The 25,988-nt window shown below is 34.8% G+C and overlaps 3 protein-coding genes across 3 annotated transcripts in view; 2 read left to right on the forward strand and 1 right to left on the reverse strand.

Annotated features, from left to right (window-relative positions):
- LOC140012511 (CHD3-type chromatin-remodeling factor PICKLE-like) overlaps positions 1-5,970 on the forward strand; it is a 29,231-nt gene extending 23,261 nt beyond the window's left edge. The window contains exons 25-30 of the mRNA XM_072060617.1: positions 66-142; positions 1,246-1,376; positions 1,669-2,125; positions 3,509-3,641; positions 4,838-4,911; positions 4,999-5,970. Of these exons, the coding sequence (XP_071916718.1) occupies positions 66-142; positions 1,246-1,376; positions 1,669-2,125; positions 3,509-3,641; positions 4,838-4,911; positions 4,999-5,538 (1,412 nt within the window). The 3' untranslated portion in view covers positions 5,539-5,970. The remainder of the gene's footprint in view (positions 1-65; positions 143-1,245; positions 1,377-1,668; positions 2,126-3,508; positions 3,642-4,837; positions 4,912-4,998) is intronic.
- A 707-nt stretch (positions 5,971-6,677) lies between these two features.
- Positions 6,678-11,659, forward strand: LOC140012512 (Golgi SNAP receptor complex member 1-1-like). Its single transcript, XM_072060618.1, has 5 exons — positions 6,678-6,959; positions 8,556-8,786; positions 9,641-9,808; positions 11,012-11,125; positions 11,403-11,659. The coding sequence occupies exons 1-5, from the start codon at positions 6,921-6,923 to the stop codon at positions 11,514-11,516; spliced, it is 666 nt and encodes a 221-aa protein (XP_071916719.1). The 5' UTR covers positions 6,678-6,920; the 3' UTR covers positions 11,517-11,659.
- A 3,092-nt stretch (positions 11,660-14,751) lies between these two features.
- Positions 14,752-18,404, reverse strand: LOC113705363 (uncharacterized protein At2g39795, mitochondrial). Its single transcript, XM_027227192.2, has 4 exons — positions 17,884-18,404; positions 16,245-16,573; positions 15,831-15,992; positions 14,752-15,258 (listed from the first exon to the last, which is right to left on the reverse strand). Exons 1-3 carry the CDS (start codon positions 18,238-18,240, stop codon positions 15,833-15,835), a joined length of 846 nt encoding a protein of 281 aa, XP_027082993.2. The 5' UTR covers positions 18,241-18,404; the 3' UTR covers positions 14,752-15,258; positions 15,831-15,832.
- Between the last annotated feature and the right edge of the window lie 7,584 nt (positions 18,405-25,988).

The raw sequence follows: 25,988 nt of genomic DNA on the forward strand, positions 1-25,988 counted from the left end.
TTCAAGTAATTTATTTTGAACACATTTTTACATAATTATTGACTTTCTAATTCTCTTTGCTGTAGATGGTGTCCCCAAAGAAGGGCTTAGAATACAGGATGTACTTGTTAGAATTGCAGTATTACTTCTAGTGCGAGACAAAGTAAGTTTTGCAGCCTCAAATAGGATCCTCTACATGATGTTAGTGTAAACCTGAATTGATGGACTATCAGTTTTGTAGATCTGAATTTCTTGAGGTGCTGAATTATCTCAGCAATCTATTAATTTATTAGGTTCTATGTACTTTCTCTCTCCCCATGGCATTTTGGGATGGGCAAACCTCGTATCTCTGGTTGCCTATGATGAGTGATTCGAATATTGGTCTGGGAATGGCTCCTATTGTGAAATAAATGTTTGAACTCCATATTTGGCAGGACATTTCAGGAAAGTCGTGCTTCCTTATTCTCTATCTGGAGTGACTGCGCTATGTAAACTTTTGCCTATCTTCTTATTTTCTGAATTATCTATTTGATTATTTTCCAGTTTTTCATGTTACTGTTTATATGAAGAATATTCTTTTATGCACTTGTATGTTGGAAAAAATTAGCACGTGTTAGTTATTGTACTAAACAATTCTACTATACATAGTGATTTGACAGGTTATGTTTGACAGCTACGGATGCACAAATAGAACGAACAATTGTTTTGTTTTATACACAGACAGACAAACATACAACAAATCTTTGTTAGTGATGCGAGTTGTTCAGAATACCATCGTTCTTGTTGTCTCAGTGAAAGAGATATAGTCACTCTTTTTTTTTGTGTCAATTGGCAATTGACATGCTCATAATTGGCAAAGAAAGCAAGCAGCAGACATATTATTTGACTTGGACTAGGCTAGAGTGTGCTTAGGTTGGCATGTCTGAATTGCATTCATGTGTCTGAGTTTTTTTTTTTTTTAAAAGTGTCCAAGTTTATATCAGCCTTGTACTATGTCTGAATGTGGACAAACATGTTACATGACGAGTTTTCGGTATGGCTGACGTGTGTTTGTTTGTCGTAATTGCCTTTTATTTTTTAGTGCCTGTGAAAATGGACTTGTCATTTTATAATGCCTCAGTTTTTGGATCAAAATTGTGTATGTTTTGATGTCAATCAGGCATTGTTCATATTTTTCTAGCTCTAAAATTGTATTATGGTGCCTTGTATTCTTTTAGACTGCAGTTCATTTCAGATGATTCTGACAGACCATTCCTGGAGTGACAGGTGAAGGCTTCACGCAGAGAAGCATCGGTTGCCCTTTTTGCTGATGACATCATATCTCGCTTTCCCGGACTGAAGGGTGGAAGACTCTGGAAGGAAGAGCATGATCTGCTTCTGTTGCGAGCAGTGTTAAAGTATGCTTCCTTTCCTCCATCGTTTCCCTTCTTTTTTTGGAGGTGTTTTTTGGGGGGTGGGGGACTACTAAATGGGTACTCTTCAAAGAAAAAAAAAGCATAAAAGAATATTGCCTAATTATTTTTTCATGAGAGTTCAATTCTGCCCATATTGTCCATGTGCTTGAGAGTGTGTGCACACATACAGGCAGGCAGACACTGGACGTCATCTTTTGTTTGATTTTTTAATTCTTTATGTTCTGATTGTATGCATATAGTCTCTTGATTTCCTTGTATTGGTTTGGATGTCTAGACACGGTTATGGTAGATGGCAAGCAATTGTTGATGACAAGGATCTAAAGATCCAAGAGGTCATCTGTAAAGAGCTGAACCTTCCCTTTATTAATATACCAGTCGCTGGAGCTCCACAATCTCAGCTTGCTGCTTCTAGTGCCCCCCAAACCCAATTCCCAGCTCCCGAGGTGTCTCAAGTTCCCGTTCAAGAGGCAGAAGTTCAAGCACAAAATGGTGTGAATGCAACTAGTGCTGAAACACTTACAAACCAGGTGAAGGAAACTGGTACAGGAAATGATAATGGAGCTGGAGTTGCACATGGAATGTCTGATTCTGGAAGCCAGCCACAGTTTTACCAGGATTCTTCAATACTGTACCATTTTAGAGAAATGCAGAGAAGACAAGTTGAGTTTATCAAAAAGAGAGTCCTGCTTTTGGAGAAAGCACTTAATGCTGAGTATCAAAAGGAAATCTTTGTAAGTTCTCATTCTTATTATGGGTCTGTTAATAGCGTTTTGGTATTCCAAGTTTGCATACTTCATAGGAGAGTTAAATAAGTCCTCGAAACAGCAAAAAGATAATTATGTGTAGACACAGGAGCAAATTATTGGAAAACTGTATCAGATTTGAAGTGCTTTGTATTTGGCATTGGATGTTGTTTCAGCTGCATCAGATTTGAAGTGCTATAGAATTGTATTTGGCATTGGATGTATGTTTCTTTTAGCTAATTCTCAGGTCCTTTCCCACCAAGCTCTTGAAATATTCACTAAGAGTTCTGTCTGACAAAACGTCACTATGTTGTAGAAAGGAGTCATTGATAATCTCTGTGCTTAGTATTCTTATTGATCTCTAGTTCATTAGTGGTGATTAATTTTTCTTTTAGAACCCAAAAGAATAGGAAAAAAACCTAGTAGCAAACTAAATATTTTAATCACAATATCTTGGCCACTAGGTCTCAACCGACTTGCAAAACTCCAGAAGGTATAGTCTTTATCTATTAAGGGGAGAAAGCACAAGCATTTCTTTCAAAATATCCATTACTGTTTTCACCAGTTTTTCCCTCATCAATATCCACCTCATCTGCCAGCACAGAAAAATTTCCCTGTTCCCAGAGCTAACATTCGACAAAAGTCCAAGCAATAATCTCTTGTGGTTTAAACAATAATGAAGTCCTCCAAATTTAGAGCCTAATTCAGTGAATAAAAATGTCAAGTATATTTATTAGCATTGGTTAATTAGTTGGCGTCATTCTACATATGACTTTCTATCAGACTCTGTATAAGAAGTTGGATAGAAGCAATTTGTTTTCTGTTAAACCTGATTGTGTTTTTTACATTGTTTCACTGGCCATGCAGTTTAAATGGGAGATTAAATAGATATATGGGGCAGTGGTTAATAAAGGGCCACAGGAGAGCTGAGAACGGTTATGGAGCCAAGAGGAAGGGGTAGGAAAATGGGACCAAGTTAGTGTGGAGTAATGGAGGAGAATCGAGTTTTGTTTTCTTGCTTTTTGTTTTTTGACCTTTTTGTATGGTCATAATTGCACCAACAGAAACCTTTGAGTTAGCATTAAATTTAAAGGGATGACTAAAAGTTGGATAATTTAGCAGTTAAGTTGGTTATTTTAGATTCATATGTACCTCTGTCATCTGTGTCTTGAATGATTTGCATATGATTATATCATTAAGTCATGTAATAACAAAAGTAGGTCTACGATACTTCTCCATGTTTTTTAGACTAAAATACTTAGAAAGGCTGTAGTTAGTGAGTTGCAAGGTATGAAACAAATACTACATCATTTTACACTTGTTTGGCTCCATATACTTTGTTTACAATTTTTGGCTCTTTCTTAATTACAGGGTGATGAAAAATCAAATGAGATGCATAACGATGTACTGGAGACTGAACCCAAGGTTAAAGATATACCAGCTTCAAAATTTGAGGAATCATATAACCAATTGGTTTATTACCTGCCTCAAATTGAAATCATTTGTAAGTATGACATCTTATTGCTTAAAGGTCAACTTGAAGATGCGTGTATTTTTTTGTTGTGGTAATGAGACTCAGATCTGGATACTAATTTATTTTCCTCTTTATGGGACTCTTCTTGGTTAAAACCAAAACCTTGAATGGGTAAAATGCAAGTGTCTTTATTTGATACTGTTATTAGTTTTGCCTAAACTTCTTTTGGAATTCTTTACTGCTGTATCTTTGAATTCTGATGCTTTAACATTGTTAGTAAAATATCCTTTTGTTCAAAACTATGACTTTGCTAAGAATTGTTGAAGACCAAGCTTTTTAGTTACAGCAATTATCTTCCCTCGAGAATGGTGAAGAAGAGACTCTTTTGGGCTTTACTTCACCAGTATTGCTAGAGTTAAGTACAATCTTCATCATTTTGAAGATTAATTCATTTCATGGATAAAATCAATGATATCCCATGAAGTCTTGAAAAGTGGCATGTACTCCCATATCTGAGTTTTGAAAGTGTTACTATCCTAATTTAGAGAATGAATGTATTTGACACCTAGACAGTACCGATATCCGACACTTGTGCACAAGTCCAAGTAGCATAGGGCCTTGAAGTAGGATTACCGGAATCAAGTAAAATCCAACTTTATTTTTATTATAACTTTTTGAAGTTCCAAGTTTGAAGATATCTTCTGTCGGACTCTTGGCTACAACTTACTCTGTTGGATGCAGTTATCAATCCACGAAGTTACTCCTTAGAACTGTTCTCTCAAGTGCTAGTGTGCTTTAGAGTAATTTACAAGGTTATTTCCATAATATGAAATCTGTCCAAATACTTCTTTCAAAAGCCCCAAGCATTGATTTTCTTTCAGAACGCTACTCTCTATTTAATTTGCAGAATAATGTGCCTTTCTAATTTCGGGCTTGTTAAAACTGAATGTCCTGGTACTCTAAGCCATCCATATATACTTGTTCACGACTATTTATCAGCTTCAGTGTGTCTAAACAGAACATATGGCAGCTAATTTGGCTGCTTCAGTCTAACGATATCCTGTCTCTGTTTTCCCTCTGCTTGCTCTTTGTGGATGTAGAAAGAAACCCATAGATTCTTGACAAAGAGCAACCTTTAATATGGTTTTACTGTAAGCGGATGCTGTATAGACCTTCTGCTGTGTAATGTTTAACCCTTTATCTTTTGTTGACCCTTTTCACTGCAGCTCCTGAAGGTATCTCTGCAGCAGCTCATGATGTCAAACCAAATCATTTGGATTTGGCTCGGCTGTACAATGAGGTAACCAAATGCATAGCATTACTGGAAGGGCTATTTGGTGGAAACAGTCTTAATACATTGCTCACGTTTCTCAACTTCTATCTGTAGATTTCAAATGTACTTTCCGAAAATGCACGAGATTCATTAGATGCATATTTATCCAACAAATCAGCAAGTGTCAAGCTGAGAGACAACCTCCTCATACTTGAAGCCTTTGCCCATGAGATAGATGAAATTCTCGGTTCAGTAAAGCACGATTCTCCTAGTATAGACAAACGAACAGTAAAAGATGACCAACAGTCTGAAGATTTGCAACCCAACTCCTTGTCTGCACTTAGAGAAGATGACATTGCATGTGGTGCTGCGGTAGAAACTGAATTGAAGTTTTCAGCCATGGAGGTAGAGGATCAAGTAGAAGCTAACCTTGACAGAGAAAAGGTCAATTCACCTGGATATGCTGCTGCTGCAGGGTCGTTTTCAGCTCAGACCAAAGCTGAATGTTTATCGAATGGTTTTGCTGAATTAGAAATGGAGGAAAATCAGGATGACAGGGATCCTAGTAGTACGGCTGATACTGCTGATATAGAAATGAAGGATAAGCAGGAGGATGCGGATCTAAATGCCAACAGTCCAAATGGTATTTGCTGATATAATGAGGAAGGAAAAGCGGGATGATATTGACCCAATTACTAATACTCCAGCTCATGAAATAAATTGAGCGTTTGTAACTTATTGACAAAATCTTTTCATTTTCATCCTGAATTGGAGACTTGAGAGGGATGGCCCTTGTCTTCTTAACTCTTGTTAATGGATTGATAAAGAACATGGTATTGGAGGATATGAAACATCTTAGATTGATATCACTGGGGAGATCTCATGCTAGTATTACCGGATTCAACAAAATGTACAGCTGGTTTTTGTACGTGTACTGTTTGAAACAATCTACACGTGAAGATATGTTGCAGTCAATAGAACTTAATTGTATTCTCATTCCAAACCAAAGCTTAACCTGGGATTTTTGATGTTTGATATCTTGTTAATTATGTATTTAGTGGAATTTGGATGTTGATTTTGGGAAAATGATCTTGCAAGTGCCCTTGAACTGCAATTATTATGCTTATTGGAGGTCGAATCTTAGTGAAGCACGTCAACTGTGGGCAACAATTCAGTTTAATGCCCTATAAAAGTCGCGAGTTTGAAGTTTCAACTTCAAAAAAGATTCTAAAGGGTGAAATGCTTCTCAACTGGGGAATGGATCCTCAGAGGTTGAAGTGAACTTAAACTATTATTGTATCTCCTAGTTACGATCTACTCTGTGTGAGCCTCCCCATGCATCGCACTTTTGAAGCAAGCTGAGTTTGTTCTCATTATAGGACTCAAAAACAGTGCGTAAAGTATCTGGGTTTCTAGCATTTGGTACATGTAAGATCTCAATCTACAGTCTTCTATAGGACAAAAGCAATACCAAGCGGGAGAATAGCAAGAACTGAATTTTTTTTTCAAAAAAAAAAATTTTGGGGTAAGAAGAACAGCAAGAATTGATGGCAATACCATAGGCTAGAAATATATGGGTACCACTTGGTATAGTATAGGGTATTACTACTTCCATCAGTTCTCTTTTACTTCAATTTCACGGCGCGAACGCTATTAATTTACCAGTTTTCAATTACGACCAACTCTTGCGGCCACTGACTCACCCCCACGGGCCAAACGAAAAATGATACGATAACAATAATAAAAATTGCATCAAATCTATAACAATAATAACAATTCATTTTCTTTCTTTCTTTTTTTTTTTCTGGTCTAGCATCAAATCTAATCTTGCATCGGGTGAATTGCGCCCCACCTCTATCAATCTTCAGTCTCTGCCAAATTCTGGTGGAAGATCGACGATCTTCTCCTCCGATCCAAATAGTTTAGAAACTAAAAAGCGAAAGCTTTCCTTTTCCCCCAGCAGCAATAATAAGAAATACAAACAAAAACAAGCCAAAGGCGAATAACTTGGGTTTTAGATTGAATTCTCGTCATACATGGATCCGCCAAGCTCTTGGGACTCTCTGCGGAAACAGGTTCGAGACTCATTTCATATTTATTCATTTGTTGTCAATTTCAATCGAGCCCCTTTCTTTCTTAGATTCAAATCTATTTATCCTTTTTTTTAAATTCCTTTCATTGCGATTTATAACTAGGTCCTTGCAGTTTATGGTACTTGGATTAGGTTGAATTTGATGCGTTGATATGTTCTATCCGCAATTCGAAGAGGAGTTGTTTGTTTCAAATCACCCGTATCGGAAATACGATCAGGGGTTTTATTAGGAATGGTTGTAGCAACTCCCCTCATTCGTTACCTTACAGACATCTAAGTACTGCTACAATTTGACAAACGGACCATCACATTTTGTCTCTTTTTGCATTTCATAGTATTGTTTGCACTAAATAGGGAGCGATGTGAGATGCTTTGGCAGATTTCCCTTACATCTAATCTGAGAAAACAAGTCTTCCGTTCTTCAAAAATCAGAATACGTCGCTACAGATTTCCTACATCTAAGCTCTTTATTGTACTGTTCGATGAGATTATTGCTTTTCCTCTTTATTCTGGAAGTGCAATGCACCCAAGATGGATCCCCCATTACTAATTTTCTGGACTTCAATTTGTGGTGCATCTGACTGTCTTACAACCAAAAACTTCTGCATGCTTTCCAACTTCCAAGGGCTGGCCCTTCCTGACAGTGCTAGCATTTCTCTTTAAAAGATATTTGAGGTTCAATCTTTCATAAAACAAGTCAAATGCATGTTTCATCAAAATTTGGGTCCTAGGATATTTGATGGGCTTAAAAAACACTTACAAAAGGTACTCCCGAGAGCATGTAAATAGGTGTTTGTGACATGGCTTGTCTTTAATGAACATGGTTTCCCAAATGCTTAAAATAGAATTGGTTTTTGTAGATTATTCTGCTGTTTAGAGATAATATAATCCAGTTCCGAATCATTCTTAACTGTATCCTAGGAGATTCTTCATATAATGAATTGATATGGGTATTCTAATTTGATGCAAAATGTATATGCTTTCTTAAAGAGATTCTTTGAAGACATTTTTTTTTTAACGCATACCTGTCCAATCTTATCCTCATATTGCCTCATTTAAAAAAAAAAAAAAAAAAGAATACTAATGACAATAATCCAGATCTGCATGTCTGCTTTTCTTAAGCACATGTGGCAGGCTTTTAGCAAGTCTTCTTGTTTATGATGAACTAGTTAGTTTTGGCAAAGGTAATGCCTATCTGTTGTAGAGTATTGTTTCATTAATTGTAGGTTCTCATTTGTACTTAAAAACTTGCCTTCAGGATATGCATCGTGTTTTAGTTTTCTAATTTTTTCTTTCTTTTTATTCGTTATTCTGCAGTAGATCTATATTTATTTGGATCTTAAGTGTTCATCAATTCATAACATTCACTATAGTAAAATATTGATCTTCACATGTCCAATTTCTCATATTCAATTGACTCAAGCCTAGGGAGATTCATTTTATTGTTCTTTTAATAGATTTTGAAAAACTTTTCCTATGATTTTCCTTTCATGCAACCAGAAGAAAGCTTAAATTTTATTTGCATTTGTTTAATGGTTTTGATGAACTTTACCATTTGGTTTCTCTTTTCCATAACCAGGCAAGGAAGCTGGAAGCACAATTGGATGAGCAGATGCATTTGTATCGTAAATTAGTTGCTACAAAGATTGATAGCACTAGTGACAGTGATCTTGAATCTGGAATAGATCAATTGCTCAAACATCTTCATCAAGTGAATTTGCAAATGCAAGCTTGGGTTTCATCAGGAGGATCAGAAATATTTTCTCATACATTAACTCGACATCAAGAAATTCTTCAAGATCTTACTCAGGTCTTTAAGTTCATAAAATCTTACTTCTGCATTTGATTGGAGGAGAATGCATCAATGCATTCACCATCTATATAGGAAGTTGAGAAATGAACTGTTGTTCCTAAGCCCAATCAGTGTTCGTCAAGCTGCAGAAATGCTTATCTATATGGGATGTTGAACAATTAATCGGTCTTTTCTAAGCCTACTCAGTGTTCTCAAAAATGCTGATTCTATGTATTCCTTTTTGTAATCTCATACGTGCATCACTATTATATTTATTTAACCTGTTCCACCTGAGAATGTGGAAGGTCAAGGACTCAGATATCTGAACTAAATTTTCAAATTATTGAGCTAAAATCAGAAGAGGTATTCTTGCTCATAAATATTTTTAAAATCCTTTTTGTAAGACTGAAATTAATTATGTTAAGCACTTTGACTCATGTCCTCCAAGGGATCATTGTGGATATCGATGAGCAGATAATAAAATGTAATATAAATTTGTGACAGTACACAATAGATCCTTAATATTAAATATGTCAACTTACGCATTCCAAATATAATGGCTAACTACAAGCTTTACTTAATGGCTCGAAGTACACATTTACGTATTCTACGTTCTTTCTGAGCTTTATTATGCAAGTTTATGTTTTCATAAAAATATGTATGTACAAAACAGGTAATTTGTCAGACTAGGAGCCTCTCATAATTTTTGTTCTCATCGTTTCAAAACTCACTGTTCATGTCGCTAGCTTTGAAGTATGCATACAGGCATTGAAGTAAGTTAGGCTGATTTGAAACTTGTATTAAACCATCAGGCATTGCCATTTTCATGATGCTTAACTAAATGTAAATTTCAATATGCTCCGTGTTTGTAGGAGTTTAACCGGCTGCGCTCCAGTCACAGAGCTAAGAAAGAGCATGCTTCATTGCTAGAGGATTTCAGGGAGTTTGATCGGACAAGATTAGACTTGGAAGATGGTGGTGGTTCTTATGAGCAAGCCCTACTAAAGGAGCGTGCATCTGTTACTAGGAGTACAGGGCAGGTAAGAAGCAATCCTTTTATCCCTACCATTTAATCTGATGAAACATCTGCAGTTTTTTTGCACATTGATTAAGTAACCCTTTCAATTCTTCTAGATTTACAAAGAAATGTATAATTTTGTCAGTGTTAGAGCAACAAATAGTGCAGAGCCGACAAATTTGTTTGCTAGCAAAAATGTTTTGCAGTACCTTTATTGTTGGTGTGCAAGCCCAGATGAGTGTTCTGCAGATGCATTTAATTTGGAGTAAAAGGCTAAAAATTCTGTAAGTACAAATATGATGGGTTTGGTGAGTTATCATTTAGCAGAAAAAGCTGGGGAAAATAATTCTGCTTATTTGGAATCATACTTTGGTTTGAAATTCTTGGGCTGCTTGTGCTTGCTTGGTTTTAGATTGGATTGGATGCTAAATTCTTTTAAGGAGCTTGAAGTTTGATGTTTATAAGACATATTTGGGGAATTTGAGCTTTTAACCTATTCAGCATTTCCTTTCCTAGTTTTCAATGTATGGTTTTTGATTAATGACGTAGACTTTTGGTCCTCAAGTGTTGTTGAAGTTTCCCTTTGCTGACAGATGGTTAGGTATAAAAGAAAGATCCTGCTGGTACAGAAGCAGCATTCCTTGTTACTGCAGGATTGAATAAGTAGCATTCCTTGCTCCGTGCAAGTGAGATTCTTGGCTATTGAATAAGTAGATAGAAGTGAATAGACAAGCTGCTTGAAAAGATTATGGGCATTTTGGAATTCTATGTCATGGCTGTCTACTTTCAGCAGTAACAGACTTTGGTTTGTAACTGCAGTGTTTTTGTGTTATTAGACTAGCAAAATAAAAGGAATTTCTTGTAGTATCTACAACTGGCTCAGGTGTCTAGTGGTAGTTTGGTTGACATGCAAGGAAGGCAATTCTAATAAACCTTTTACTTTAGTTGTAGTAAAATAGTCTGTTAAAACTATCACTGGGAGAATTAGTTGTAGTAAAATGTAGGCAAACATACTTGCACGATACTGCATATGGGCGCACATTCCTCAGATAAAATTTAAGAATTTTCACCCACTTGCTATTGACTAACCTAATGTAGTTATATTGCTGAAATTTGGGCTTCCATTTTATAGTTTGGGAGATTTTGTTTGAAGTTCTTGATCCATCTGCCTCCACCAAGTATTACTCATAAAAAAGGTTCATATTTAATTGAGTCTCTTTTACAGATGGACACCGTCATCTCTCAAGCTCAAGAAACCCTTAAAACTCTCATGTTTCAACGGTCTACATTTGGGGGCATTAATTCAAAGCTTAGTAATATTGGCAGCCGCCTTCCAACAGTAAGAAACCTTATTATTATTTTAATGGTTACATGTTGCTTTTACTTGCTATTAACTGGATCTTTGAAGAGCTAGGGGAAGGTGAACTGCTTCTATGTTAATGGCATGATAATAAGCTAGGTCCTGTTTTTCAACTTTAGTGAAATTAAATACATGCAAGAATTTAGGCCATTACATGATTCTCTAGGAGAAATCATGTTGGATAAGTTTCGGAGCCAGTAATGGTTCTTTGACTAGACTATGTATCAGTTTCACTGATGCCTGTGCATCTTTGCAGGTCAACCATATACTTTCAGCCATAAGGAAGAAAAAGTCGATGGATACCATCATCCTCTCATTAGTTGCCGCTGTCTGCACGTTTTTAATCCTGATTTATTGGTTAACAAAATAGCAAGCAATCTGCTTTCTCATTCGGGTGCCTTGTAGCATGTTTTTCGGTATATTGTATTGATTGTACATGCCGTCTGGTTTGTCAATAAATTTTTTACAGGGTGTGTTAGTATAATTATATGCAATGGCTATTAGTTTGAGACCCTCCCTCCCTCTTATCTTTCTCTGTTGGTTATTCTTAAGGATTGCTCATGGAAAGGGATATTGGACAGCATTTTAGGTACTTTTTGGGATGCTCCTTTTTTTTGGTGGGCGGATTTTGGTTTCACCAAGCATGTCGTTGCTGAACCTTTAAAGCTATTAGTTGTTTTGAGATTTGATGGTTTTCTAACTAACTAGGTTAAATCGAGGTGGTATAAGTTTTTTGTAGATGTTGTGCCTTGCTGGCAAAAGCTAGACATGTTTTTTAAAGTTTGTTGTTGCCTACATTGTGTGTTATATATTAGAAACTTATAGTTTATTTTTAGTTTATTATGTCGTTCTGTTCTTTGTTGCTTAAAGCTGATCCATGCAGGCTTTCTTTGGCTAAAAGCTGGTTTTTTTTAGACGTTTCGGCTAGCTTTCTACGTACTCGGTTGACTATATGGTACAGTGCTGCATCTAATTTTTGCTTCTCAAAACTTCTCAAACATAAAGCATTATGGCCGTTTGACAAATGAGTTTTTGAGTATTTATCTAAAATTTTACTGTGACTTATTGTAGATGTTACAGGTGAACTTTTTTTTTTCCTTTTTTCTTTCTTTCTTTTTCCTTTTCTTTTTCTTTCTTTCTTTCTTTTTTCTTTTCTTTCCTCTCTTCTTCTTCGCCCTTCCCCCTCCCCCTCTCCTTCCCCGCCACCTCTCCCTCCCCAGTCGGAAGTTGCAACAATAGAAATAATTTTTTTTTTTTTTTGCATTTTTCTCTCTTCCCCTCTTCCTCCTCCTCCTCCCGACCACATCAAGCTTGTCTTTTGATCGCTTGACTAGATCGGGTAAAGGGGGAGGGTGACAAGTGAGAGGGGAGGAGAGGAGGAGAGAAATTAAAAAAAAAAAAAAAAAAAAAGAGGTGGTCGATGCCGGCTGGTCTAGGCTGGCAGCAGAAGCGGTGGTGGGTTGAGGTGGAAGAAGAAAGGAGGAAAGAAAATTTTTTTTTGTGTTTTAGATATTTTAAAGTGTGTAATTTAAAATTTTTAAGAAGTTTTTTTAATGTTGCTGTAATTAAAATGGTTAAGAAACTGGTAAAAGACAAACTTGGCAAAAACTCACTTTGCCAAACAAGGCAAATTTTGTCGGCAAATTTTCAAAGCAGTCTAGAAGGCGCAAATGAAAGAAAAGTCAACACGTTGCTGAAGGAAATAGCTATTTGATTGTGATCAGGATGAGAATTCGTTACGTGCCCAACCAACGATCAATCCGTTTAGACTGCATTGTCTGGGAGTGCTTTAAGAAAAACTAATGTTGTCAAAATTCGGAATTGAAAATGGCCTTATTCTACATAGGATCATTTTCTTCATCCTTCTCTCCCTCCCCTCCCCCCTTTCCCTTCTTCTCTCTCTCCTCTTCTTCCATCACAAAGGCTCAACTTTCCTCTCTCTCCACCACTACTCTTGCTCTTCTCCCAATCGATATTCGAATCTGAGGAAGGCAGATCTACTGCCATGATGGGTTTCTTTTTCTAGAGATTTGCACTCAAAATTGTAGTAGATCCAAAACACTGGCAGTCAATTATGTCTAATTCTTGCTGCCATGATGTCTTTTTTAATGGCTAAGAAGGATTTGCACTTACGGGGCTATACTAATGCTGATTGACCATAAATTCAAGTGCATAATATGAAGAGAAATGTTTCAATAACATATTTAGGTTTTGATGTTGATTTGCTATGGATTCTGGTCTGTTTGATTTGTTATACCACAAGAAATCAAATGTGAAATTTGAATTATGATCATTGAATTTCTTGAGATTGTTCCATCATCACCAATTCGCGAAGAACTTGGTGTAGATTGAGAACTTGGTGTAGATTGAGAAAGAGGACTGGGAATTCTGTTGAGTAGCAAAGACACAGAGATGATGCAAAAAAATAATAATAATAAAAATGAGTTTATTCCTATAGCAATGCAATTGCTACCAAACACGTATTTACACCAAAGAAAATCCCTCAAAAACCCATTGTCATTGAGGGGTTATAGTTAACAGGTGGCAAGTCTGTATTTCTCACGCCAGCAATGAATGATTTGCCTCCCCACCTAATATGCACACATTTATTTACTTCATTTCACTATTGTTTTAATCCTCGCATCCCTCCTCACGCCATTCTGACATCTAACTGGTAGATATAGAAACACTTAAGTGTGTTTGGATAAGAGTTTATTTGAAATATTATTTAGAAAATCACTATAACACTTTTTACGATGAGATGTACGACAAATAAAAAGATGATTGAGAAGATAAAAAGTTACGTTGGAAAATATATTTGTAATAAAAATAAATAATTTCTCTATCCTCCTTATTCACTCCCCTGTCTTGCAGCACACGGAGCAAACTACACAATAATTATTTATTTCTCTATTTCTCTTTCTATCTTATACAACTCAATTTGTTTTAAATATTATGTGTTTTTTGTGTATCGTGACTTTTTAAAAATAATTATTTTGCTTGGCCTTACATGATTTCTAAATATTTTATTAATTTTATTTTCAAAAGTTTTCATCATTTTATGATGAAGTATAATCTTATAGCCGTTAAGATGCTTTAAATTGATTTACATCAGTTATTAGTATTCTTAATTATAATAGTTTAACGAAACACTTCTAATATTTTTAAAATTTGTTTTAGGTTTATTCTAAAATATCCCCTCAAAAAAAATTTTCTTCTCCCTCTGCCCTCTTGATCGTTCAATTGCAACAATTCCCCCATGATATTACGTGTTTCATAATCATGTGCAATTAGCAAGAAATGCCCAGTTTTTTATTAAATTGGTCATGTGCAAAACACATGATGCCATGAAAAGACCGAATTACCCCCACAGAACCTTTATATCTAGATCCTCGGCTTTTCTTCCATAGATCTCTCCGACCATTTCCCCACACAGCCCAACTACGAGATGTGGGAATACTTTGCGCGCTTCTACTACAGATTTAGAGGTAGCATTGAAGTCACTCTAAATTTCCTCTCCAGCAAAAATTTTGCAACCTAGAAACCAAAATTGATTAAAATTTTGAAGTTCTTTTAGTCTGGAGATTGCTTGATAGAATTGCTCATGAGAAAAACGAAATGTATGGAATAGATAATGGCATTTCTAAGTCACTGTCACAATCAAATCGATTGTCAGCCACTTTACAAAACTACTAGTACTAAATTAAGGGTTCTCTAAAGCAATCAGGCAAATATCGTATCCACACACACGTAAAAATAATAGCTTCGAATGACTCAGAAACAACATAAGCTTCATTCAACTGAACCGGAAATGTATCAGTTGAGCCATTTGACACTCAAAGGTTGAGGATTCCTTGAGACGCAAATGATTTCTTCCAAGTATAGTCTGACAGCAACATGCTACCATAGAGGGAAAAGTACCCGAATTCTTCCTCTGCCAGGAAACTTCTGCTGGGAGGGAAAGAATGAAATTTTCCATCTCCCTCGAGAGAATTGAGTGTCCTACTGCCAACTTCAGAAGCTATTCACGGATCTATCAGAAGTTTCATTTAAGTTTATAGTCCTTGATGCATGATTGGACCAAGATCACGACAACAATGTGAAGCTGTCAACTGCAAATACATACTACAACATCAGAATGAGCTTAATGAGTCGTTTAACTAATCATTGTGTTCTCTATACAACAAAAGATTGTCACTTTTCATGGTGCAGATTTTGATAGGGAGTGCTGCTATTGGATGTGACATTTAACATGACAAACACCAATCGAAGTAGCGATTATAATGAGTCTTGGTCATACTCGTTCTTAGGAAAAGATCGAAAATGCAAAGAACAAAGAAAGAAGTTAATGGATGAGAGAGTAGAAGTACCAAAACTGAAATTTTCTTCCACCAACTCAAGATAGTCATGAACATAATGCAAATAAAAAGTGAGACTCATTTCCTGGGACAACCACTCCACGCTGCATATAAGTTACAACTTGGCATATACAAGTGGACAAATTAGACAACTAAATGACTATGGTTTTGCAAAATATTCTTTACTGACACCTAGTCCACATTTCAATTGATTCAGATGATGCATTAATGTAGAAGCATGAATAGTACCAACTCGAATCCGGTACAGACTTTATAGACAAAAGTTGGACAATGGCAGTCTAACAGAAGAAAGACAAAAATCATACCTCTATGTTTCGAAGAACTTTTTAACTTTTCCAAGCCAATTAATGAGCTCACCCTTATCCTTGTTCATCATGTACTCGTGCAAAAATAAGGAAAGGTCATCATTTACTCCCCTTGTCCTCAGAAACTCATAAAGTCCACTCGCCAGTGCAAGTTTCAAACCCCTGAAGAAAATAAACACAATCCCAGTGTCGCCACAAAGCCTCAATTGGTGAGACGATCAACATAATTTTTATTATTGATCAAAGGAACCAACTTACAGGAAGCACAAGATTTTGGACCCAAAAAAAGAAAAAGGGAGCAAGACCTGATGTTTTATCATCACCACCTCATAAATGGCCCGTTATCATCAAATGGTTCAGTAATTTTGAGAAGCATTAGGGTATTACACTTCAAAGAAAGAAACTGTGTCATACCTGACATTAGGTCCCATATAAGGCCCAATTGGTGAATTGTCACGTCTGAATATGTACACTTTCTGAATTTCTAAGGAGTCTGGCCAGGCTGAGCATACCAACTCCAACAACTCATTTCCATCCCCCTTCCATATGTCAACCAGCAAGCTAATATGAAGACGCACATCTTCCCCGCTGCATTCAGCAGCAGACGGTGGGGAGCAAACTGAGCCGTCAAACATTGTAGCTTCAATTTTAATGTGCTCATCCTCAGTAGATTTGCCTCTCAAGGTGATCCACTGCTCACCAGGTCGATCTTCTACTGTAAAGCCATTGTATTCTGTAACAGGCTATTGAAAATAATCAAAGAAAACAGAAATTAGAATTCCTTAGTTCCTTGAGAAATGGAGAACAATGATTAACGTTTGAACAAACTGCAGATATACGGGAGGAAAAAATGTATATATTTTAAGGAAGTTGGATAGATTACCTTCAGTGTAAAATGAAAGTATTAATATCTGGTCTTAGTATCATTCTATGGTGCTTCAGTTTGGTAAAATAACCTTAATAGCAGCCATTAACTTAAGTTAACCCAAGACAAACAAAACATTCCATTCATCCAACAACAGACAGTAAGATTATTCAGATTTTTTTTTTCTTTTTTGGGTCTTGTCCCTCAAATGGGACCTGGAGATTTAAGCACTTGCATAAGAAAACATTTAGGCATTAAACATTACACTATCGTTCAAAGATTAGGAGCATTCTTTTCAGCCTACAGAAACGTCCATGGTGAATAATACAATCCTGTTCATGATCAATCTGGAGAGAATATACTCAATATCAGTTGAACTAATGTTTTTTATGAGATTTAAGTGTTTGGCCTCCTTGATTGATGAGAAATGTCCATGGTGAATAATACAATCCTTTTCATAACCAATCTGGAAAGAATTTACTCAGTATCAGTTGAACTAATGTTTTTGATGAGGTTTAAGTGTTTGGCCTCCTTGATTGCTACAAGTCCACACGAAATGTGAATGCATGTCGAATTGTAAATGTAGGTACTCGTAGACAGAGAAACTGAATCCAACACCGTACCCTTTGTTCAACAAAGAAGTCAATGTGGTTTAGTCTTATTAGTTGACGTGGACCGATATACAAATCGTACATTCAGCGAGATTAAGTGATGCTTTTTCACTTTAAAGAAGGTTTTCAATTCTAACATCTGTTTTTTTTTCCCCTTATACCTCTGTGGCTTACCCCCTGAGATTGGTTGGGGACAACAAGATTTATTTTTATTTATTTTTTTTTTTTTGGAGGGAAAGCACCAAGATTGAGACAGTTCCGAACTTTTATCACAAGTCGGACTTTTCCATTATTACTGGACTAGGAAACAAAAGGGAAAAGAGAGACACAGAGAGAGGGAAAGAGCAATACTGAATGACAGAACAAAACAGTCATTATCTTCTGGAGCAACACAATACACAGAAACATGCTCAGATTGATGAATTGGAGTATCACCTTAAAAAGATTGATTTTTCTTCTGTAGTGTAAAATAAAAGAAGCAGACACAAAACAAAACAAGAAAAAAAAAAAGCGATTTTGCAGAAAAATACTAGAAAAGGATACACGAAATGAATGGGGGCGTGAGAGTTGCCTTTACCTGGTGCGGCGGGTGATATAGGGAGCGGTGGTGGATGTGAGCGGCTAGAAGTCTGAGGATATTGGATTCGAATGGAGGCGGAGAATTTGTAGCGGCTGCCGCTGGAGTCTCAATCTTATTCCCGCCGCTGCTGTGGCAATACCTTTGCAGATTAGCTGATCTCACTAGTAACATTCCTAACTTGGGTTTGTCAGTGGTAAAATTCCTAATGCTCCCAGTCCCAGTAGTAGTGGTGGTAATAGTAGTATTACATGGTAATACTAAAATTTGCTGCCGGAAGTAGCAACTCTGGTACTGGCGAAACAGCGATAGCAGCGGTACTTTTCGCCAAGAACAAGTATGGAGAAATCCAACCATGTTTGTTTTTCCAATTTCCTCAAATGTTTGTGCTTCAAAACTCCAGGACAGGAGAGGGTTTTATCACCCCCGCCTTTATTCCTTATTGCGCCTGTTGCCGCCACCATCAATTTTTCCCACCTAAAGAAACACTACGACGAGAACATTAGAACAGGACTGCCAATTGGATCGGATCAATTCCAATTCGGCCCATTTGACCCGAAAAAATTCACTGAGCCTGAGTTTTAATTGGGCTGGATAGAGTTTGTGCCTAAATATTACAGCTAAATTAAATATAAGTTTAGTTTGAATCATACTAGTCTCTTGTTCGATTAAAATCCGATTCATATATGAGTATAATTATATATGTAATATATATATAATAATATCTATAATTTATAATTATATTTATTACGATATAAAATGATAATATATATAAACTTTTATTAATTCATAATTATAAAATATATATTATATATAATTATGAATTTAAACCAAACTCGATTTGAACCTAAAACTCATATAATAGTCTGAGTTAAGCCTTGAGCTTTTAATATGAACCCAAAATCCGAAAGATCAAAACCCAAAAATTCATATAAATTATGCATCAAGTTTGAACTTATTAAAATCTCACTCAAAAAGTCCAATTGACACCCCTACATGAGAAATGCCAAAAATAGAGACTTTTTTCAAGTTTATCATTTTCATTGTTTTTTCTCTGATGATAATTATTTCACCATCATAATTCATAGGGTTAATTACGTCCATCACCTTTGAGGTTTAATCAAATTACATTTACCACGCTGTGAGTGACAGCGTCAAACCCAACCCAACCCTCCTCAGAAAACTACATTTACCTCCATTCAGGTGTGTTCAAATTACCCAAATAAAAAAAAAAAAAAAAAGGTTTTGTAGTTTGTCCAAAGAAAGCAAATTTACCCTTTGAATAGTTAAATGTTCATAAGAAATTTCCATAATGTCCAAGAAATAATGAAACCTAAACTGAAAGAAAACAATTACGAACTATTAAAAAAATGAAAAATAAAAGAAAAATTAAGAAATTTTCTTCCCTTCTCTCTCTCTCTCCATTATTTTTTCCCCTTCTGCCCACGATTTGTCTAGCAACGACTACACTTTCTCAACCCATTCTTTCCGTGAAACATCATTCATTACATTTAGATATATAATTTGATAGGATAACATAACTTAGCCAGACTTTTATGATCTTTTATCCATAATACATTAAATCTTTTATTCTTAATTCTATACAAGCGTCCTTGTTGGGTTTAATTCTAATTTTTAAATGGAGGCCTTTGTACAAAATTTAATGCTTAGAGTTGGATTTAGAATAGATTTTTTTTTTAAAGAGAATTTGATTATTTGCATATTGAGATAGGAAAAGGTTTGATACTATGAAGTTGAAGTTTTGATTACATTAGTTAGAACTTTTAGGGAGAGAAGAATGGTTGGACGAATGATTAGTAATTAATTGGTATTTTGAGAATTTCTTGAAAAATTATGTTTCAGTTGATACAAATTATGCAATTGACTATTGAAAATGTTTATTTAATAAAAATTTTGATATCTATACAATATATAAAGGGAGAGCAACACTATATGGTGTAAACTTATAGTGTCACATTTTTAAAATTTTAATATACCATTAATTGTATAAGGGCAAATTAGTCCTAATATATTAACGAAAAAAACACCCCACAATAAGCAAAGAGTTATTCCTTTGAGATCAAATTACAACTTTCTCGCACTAATTCCCTCACAATTCCACTTTTTCCCCATGATTATTTAAATACAATAGCTTCCTCTAAAGTAGTAATTAAATTTTTCAGATAAATACGTATATGTCTACCATGATATGTAACTTAATATGAAAAAAATAATCATACATTTTCTTGAAATAAGCACACACCTAAAGTGTACTAAAAGCACTAGTTTAAATTATTGGACTAATCTGGACAAACTACATGGTTAATTAGGTTATTCAGACTAACCTCGTGAGAGGTATATGTGTTTTGGACAAACCTAACGGAGGGAAATATAATCAACTCAATTTGCAAAATGATATTTTAGGGCTTTCAAGTATATATTTTGCCGATATAAGCAGTATCTCTTACGGCAGTTGTTGCGAGTGGGCCTTTGATAAATGTTTTACCATTCAAGGTTAACTGTAGCTTGACCAAACTAGAGAGTAGGTTTCGTAATTTGGCTAAACCTCAAGGGATATAGATGCAATTAAACTTAATTCATAAGGAAATGGATGTAGAATGTCAATGAAGTTTTTTTTTTTTTTAATCTTTGATTCTAAATAACCTAATTTAACTTATTATTAAATATTTTTTGAAAATCCATATTTTTTTAAGTAAGATGGGTAGTGAATTTGAAAAAAGAACCAAATTCATTAAAAGAAACTTTTAGGTTTTAGAGTTTTCTTTTGGAAGTGTATAGTTAATTCATGAAAGTATCTAAATGTAAGAGATGTAATAATTATGATTGTATATATTTATATGGTAATTTGTGTGTAATTTAGGTACGCTAACTAGTACTGAACATCCGTTAAAAATTCAAAAAAAAATTATCGTGATCTTATGTGTCAAATAAGGCAATTAATGGGGGAGAGTTAGCGATACTGTCAAAGCAATTTCTTGCCAAAGTAATTTTGTTCAAAGTGCCTAGATTACCCTTAATTAGTCAATCACTTTAACATTTCATCTACCTTTGTCGGCCCCACAAATAGATCCTACGGGGGAATTGATGGGAATTGAACCATTATTAGGTCATACGGGTGCACTAATCACTCGTATATATTTTTTTGAAGAAACCACATATTGTGCACAATTGATGAAAGGTAAGATTTGAACTCTTAACCTCGCATCCCACCAAGCTTTAAAGTTTTGGTGATGGCGAACAACCAAAGTTGTTGGTTTCTAAAGTGATTAATCCATTGCCAACTTTTTGCAGCTCCAACATTGATAAGAATGATAACCCGCTGGTAGATTATGTCAAAGCAATCTTTACGTCACAAGCAACATAAATTACAATACCAACCTAATTGAAAAACTTGACAGATGAACTGGACTGTTAATCAAACCCGAGCACAATCTCAGTTTACAGTCCCAGGGCCCCAACTCCTTTTTTTTTTATTTTAGACCAAAGTAACAATTTTTATACCAAAATTTCACTCTATTATCGGTTTCTGTGATTACTAGTACTATCAAATAACCCCCAAATAAATAACTTTCATATTCTTTGTTCAGTTCAATGAATGAAAAAGCAAAACAAGAACACGTATTTATTAGTTTTGTTTTGCCATCTAAGAAGATTAAAAAAATTCGTGAATATATGAATACCAACTTTCAGATATAAGAGGATCTTCGGGACCGAAATTATGGATGTTATAAGACAAAGTAAAACGATAGAGAGTCGGAGGCAGCGGGAAATAGGCAGTCAAAAGATAGAAGAGACTAGGGATGGGTCAAAGGTGTTTGGCGGGTTCATTAAGCAAATGGACTGCTTTTGGCTATTGACTTAGAGGAGGGCAATTTGGGTATTTCATTATAAAATTGCTCTGGCAGAAAATTTTCTATTCTGACAATATCACCAGTTATAGGCGAGGGTTGGTTGAGTGATAAAGCGAAAGAAATTATAAGTGTAAAATATTAGGTTCAAAACCTCCAACTTATAGAAAAAGAGGGAGGGGCAGTCAAATTGCTTTTTTTTCGTACATAGTACTATGACTAAGGAAATATTTGGAATGAAGGAATTGAATAAAAAAAAATTGAAGGAATTTGATTTTTCTTATTTGGGTCTTACTAGTACTATGACTTATGCACCATTTGGAATCAAGGAATCAAAGGAAAAATTTTTGAGGAATTTGATTTTTTCTTATTTGGATTGTAGTAGTAATATGAATCAGACATTATTTCGATTGAGGAAATCGAAGGAAGAATAAAGGCAGAGAGTTGGTAGAACTTGATTTTTCTTTTAGATTGAGTTTTATAGCTAGTTTGAGAGGAAGGAAATGAAAAAAAAAAAATTTAAAAGGATAATAAACATTTTCCATTATTTGAGAGCAAAAATGGAAAGGAAAAGAAAATATTTGAAAAGATTTCACTTCTCTTTATGTTTTGGAAAACCTTCCGCCTAAAGTTGCGCGGAAAAGGAAGACAAGCACGGAAGTTTTAAGTAAGTTTTCGTATATGACAATATTACCCTTAAAACCTTGATACAAAAAATTTTAATCCCTAATGAATCCCTCTATTACAAAATCCTCGCCAAAACACATCATTTCAATTTATCTAACCATTGTCTTCTTCCTCAGAGAAATAGGTGGCCATTTGCAACTATTGTTTTCTCCCTCCGAGAAACAGGTGGCCATTTGTATCCTTCAGCATCTTCAATAGGCTTTTAATCAAGTATATCTCTATTTCATTGTTATTTTCTTTAGCTATTTTTTTATTGAGATGTTGCATTTTGATGGGGAAGACAGATTAATTATGTATCTAGAAAGTAGCTTTATTTATATAATAATTTGTTATATCTTTTGGGTTTCTGTGGCTGCATTGAAATTCCACGAGTTCTTATACTACTTTTTAGATTTTAGGGTTACAGAAATTTGTGACTTTGATATACCTTTGATAAAATATATGTATTTTTGCAAAGGATTCTTATGTCCTAAATCAATGAAATAAAGTAATATGTCAAAGAACAAAAACTTTGATTAATATACATGATGTTGATTACATAAATTGAGTGAAAACATAATCACAAAATGAGGAATATTACATTTTAATGTGAAAATGAGGGTGTGATCTATTTGAAAATAGTACACACAGACTGTTGGAGAGTATTATCATCATGTTTTATAATTGGCCACGAATCCCTATTATGGGATATAAATATTTTACATTGCTTTCATGCTCTTGAGTAAAGCTTTTGCAAATAATAAGGTATGTCACGGTGTGAAATTATGGATGACAGTGACTTTTTTAATATTATAAAATGAATCAACTAACATTAGTACATTTAGATGGATAAAGAAGCAAATGATGTTCTAAACAAGTTTCATATTCAATTAAGAAGTCGATAATTAGCTGCTGCTGAGGTTATTTGTCGAGTGACAAAATTGATTATGTCTCGGAGGGTTCGTAGTAGCAATTATGTCGATCGACCTATCAAGTACCAGTCTGTAGAAAGTAAGAATGTACGAGAGGAAATATTGATGCAACTTATAGTAGGTTGCTAAGTTTCTTCACATTTTATCACTTCCATCGCTCACTTGAAACTATTAGCTGCCATTTTCATAAAATACTTAAAACAGTTATATTCTTAGAAGAATAATTTCTACGATAGCCTATGGGAGAAAAAGTACCACTAGAAATCCTTAATAGTGAGAGGTTTTATCCATATTTCAAGGTGATTTTATTTTTTACATAGGTTGAATTTTTAACTTCACATACAAACTCTTATTAAAAATTAATGTACTAAAATATATGTAGGATTGTGTAGGTGCAATTGATGGAAATCATGTTCGTGTCAAGGTGTCCAATGCCGAGATAGCAAGGTATCGTGGTAGGAAAGAGCATCCAACACAAAATATATTGGTTACATGCTCTTTTGATTTAAAATTCACATATGTTCTACCTGGATAGGAAAGGATTGCATCACACTTGAGAATCATAAAAAATGCACTTAATAGAGAAGACAAATTAATTATTCCTAATGGTAATTTTAAATTTTAAAATTTGTTATATGTATAATTGAATAAATTAGTAATCTGTTAAAGTATTTATAGGTAAATTTTACTTTGTTGACGGTGGATTCATATTAAAAAGTGGACTACTTACACCTTATAGAGGGGTTACATACTATTTAAAAGAGTACTCAAATCGATCAGGGGCTTCGAGATTATTGAGAACTTTTCAATCTTTGGTAAGCATCATTGTATAATGCAATCGAGAGAGCATTTGGAGTCTTGAAAAAATGCTTTCCAATCATAGGTGATAACCAACCTACGTATGATGTTAATACGCAGTCAAAAATTGTTCTTGCTTGTTGTATTTTGCACAACTTTTTGATTGAAGTAGATCCAGCTTTGGAATATATTGATGAAGTAGATATAGAATTGGCGCACCAATCTCCTGTTGAGAATGGAAATATTGCATCTACTAGTACTAAAGAAGATTCATCACAAGGCAAATCTTTGGGAAATCAAATAGCCTTGCAAATATCAAATTGAATTTAGTGCTGTAAACTTTCTGAATATGTTTTAGCTCTAAACTTCCTAACATGTACTAAATGGTATGTTCAGGTTTTGTTTTGGTGCATGCACAATGTTATCAAGATATTGCAATTGTTTAAAATATTTATTTGCTACTAATTGTGCTTACTATCTTATCATTACCATTTAGCATTTGAAATGGGTGAAGATTTGAAGAAAGATCAGGAAGTTAAGAAAGAACACTTAAAATGGACACAATCCATGGATGATGCTTATATCCAATCATTATTGAATCAGCACTATGAAGGGTATCGAGTTGATGGAACATCCACAACAACAGCTTATAACAACATTGTCGAGGAATTGAAGGATAAACTTGGTAAGGATTTCACCAAAGATCGTTTGATGAATTGAATGAAGACACTTAAATTGCATTGCAATGAGTGTTATGACTTGTTTAGAAATGAAAATTTTAGTGGCTTTTCTTGAAGTCTTATGACAAAAACTTGGATTGTTGAACCTGAAGTTTGGGAGCAACTTTTAAAGGTATGTGCTCTTTAAATTTAGTTTTTTTTTTTTTTGCTCATTTTCAATTCCTATTGTAACAATACTCCTATTTATTTAGGAAAAATCGGATGCTGAAAAAATGAAAGACAAAACAAATCCATAACTATGATAAATTATAAGAGTTATTTGCTAAGAATCGAGGTACTGGACAAGGTGCTGAAACAGCAAAAGAAACACACAATAGATGGGCCAATGAACCAAATGGTACTGAGTTGGAAAGTTTTATTGACATCGACTATCTTCTTTCTCAAAATTAGATCACTATAGAGAGTTTTGACAACACAACTAAAAATACTGGTATAAAAGTTTTCAAAACTTGCAACAAAAAATTAGTATAATATACGTCATCTGTTCAAGGAAAAAAAAAAAAAAAGAAATCTGCCCATTTTTTATGAAGAACTTGAAATTATAAAAGGTGCACTTGATAATGTTGTTGATGCAATAAGAGAGGAAAATTTTATTTTTCAAAATTCTAAAGAATGCGTGTATATTGAAAACGAGATTTACAAGGAACTAACCAATATTGGAGTTGAAGTGGACTCTATTAATGATTGTTATCTCTTTTGACTTAAAGCCAAGCTAAATCAAGAGCATTTTTTGGTTGTCCAGCAGAAAGGCGCAAGAGCATATTGGGAAAATTGATGCAAATGCATATTGGGAAAATGATGGATGGTCTTCGTCATTCAGCCCCTTTGGATGAAAATAGGAACACAATTCAACATGTAAAATGAGCTGTGCTGACACCTACACATTCTCATTGTTTTGGTCTTTTGGAGATAAAACATGTTTTAGTTATATTTTTTGCATCGGGATGTAAAAGCATGTAGAAAAGCTTTTTGAGTTTTTGTATCAAGATGTAAAAGCATGCAAAATATCTTTTGTAATTATGTAGATCCCTTAATATTTTTGGCTTTAGGATCTGGAATTGGGATTCTACTGTTGTGTATCAGGATGTACTGATATGGAA

The sequence above is a fragment of the Coffea arabica genome, chromosome 8e (genome assembly GCF_036785885.1).
Source record: "Coffea arabica cultivar ET-39 chromosome 8e, Coffea Arabica ET-39 HiFi, whole genome shotgun sequence".
Taxonomy (NCBI): Eukaryota; Viridiplantae; Streptophyta; class Magnoliopsida; order Gentianales; family Rubiaceae; genus Coffea; species Coffea arabica.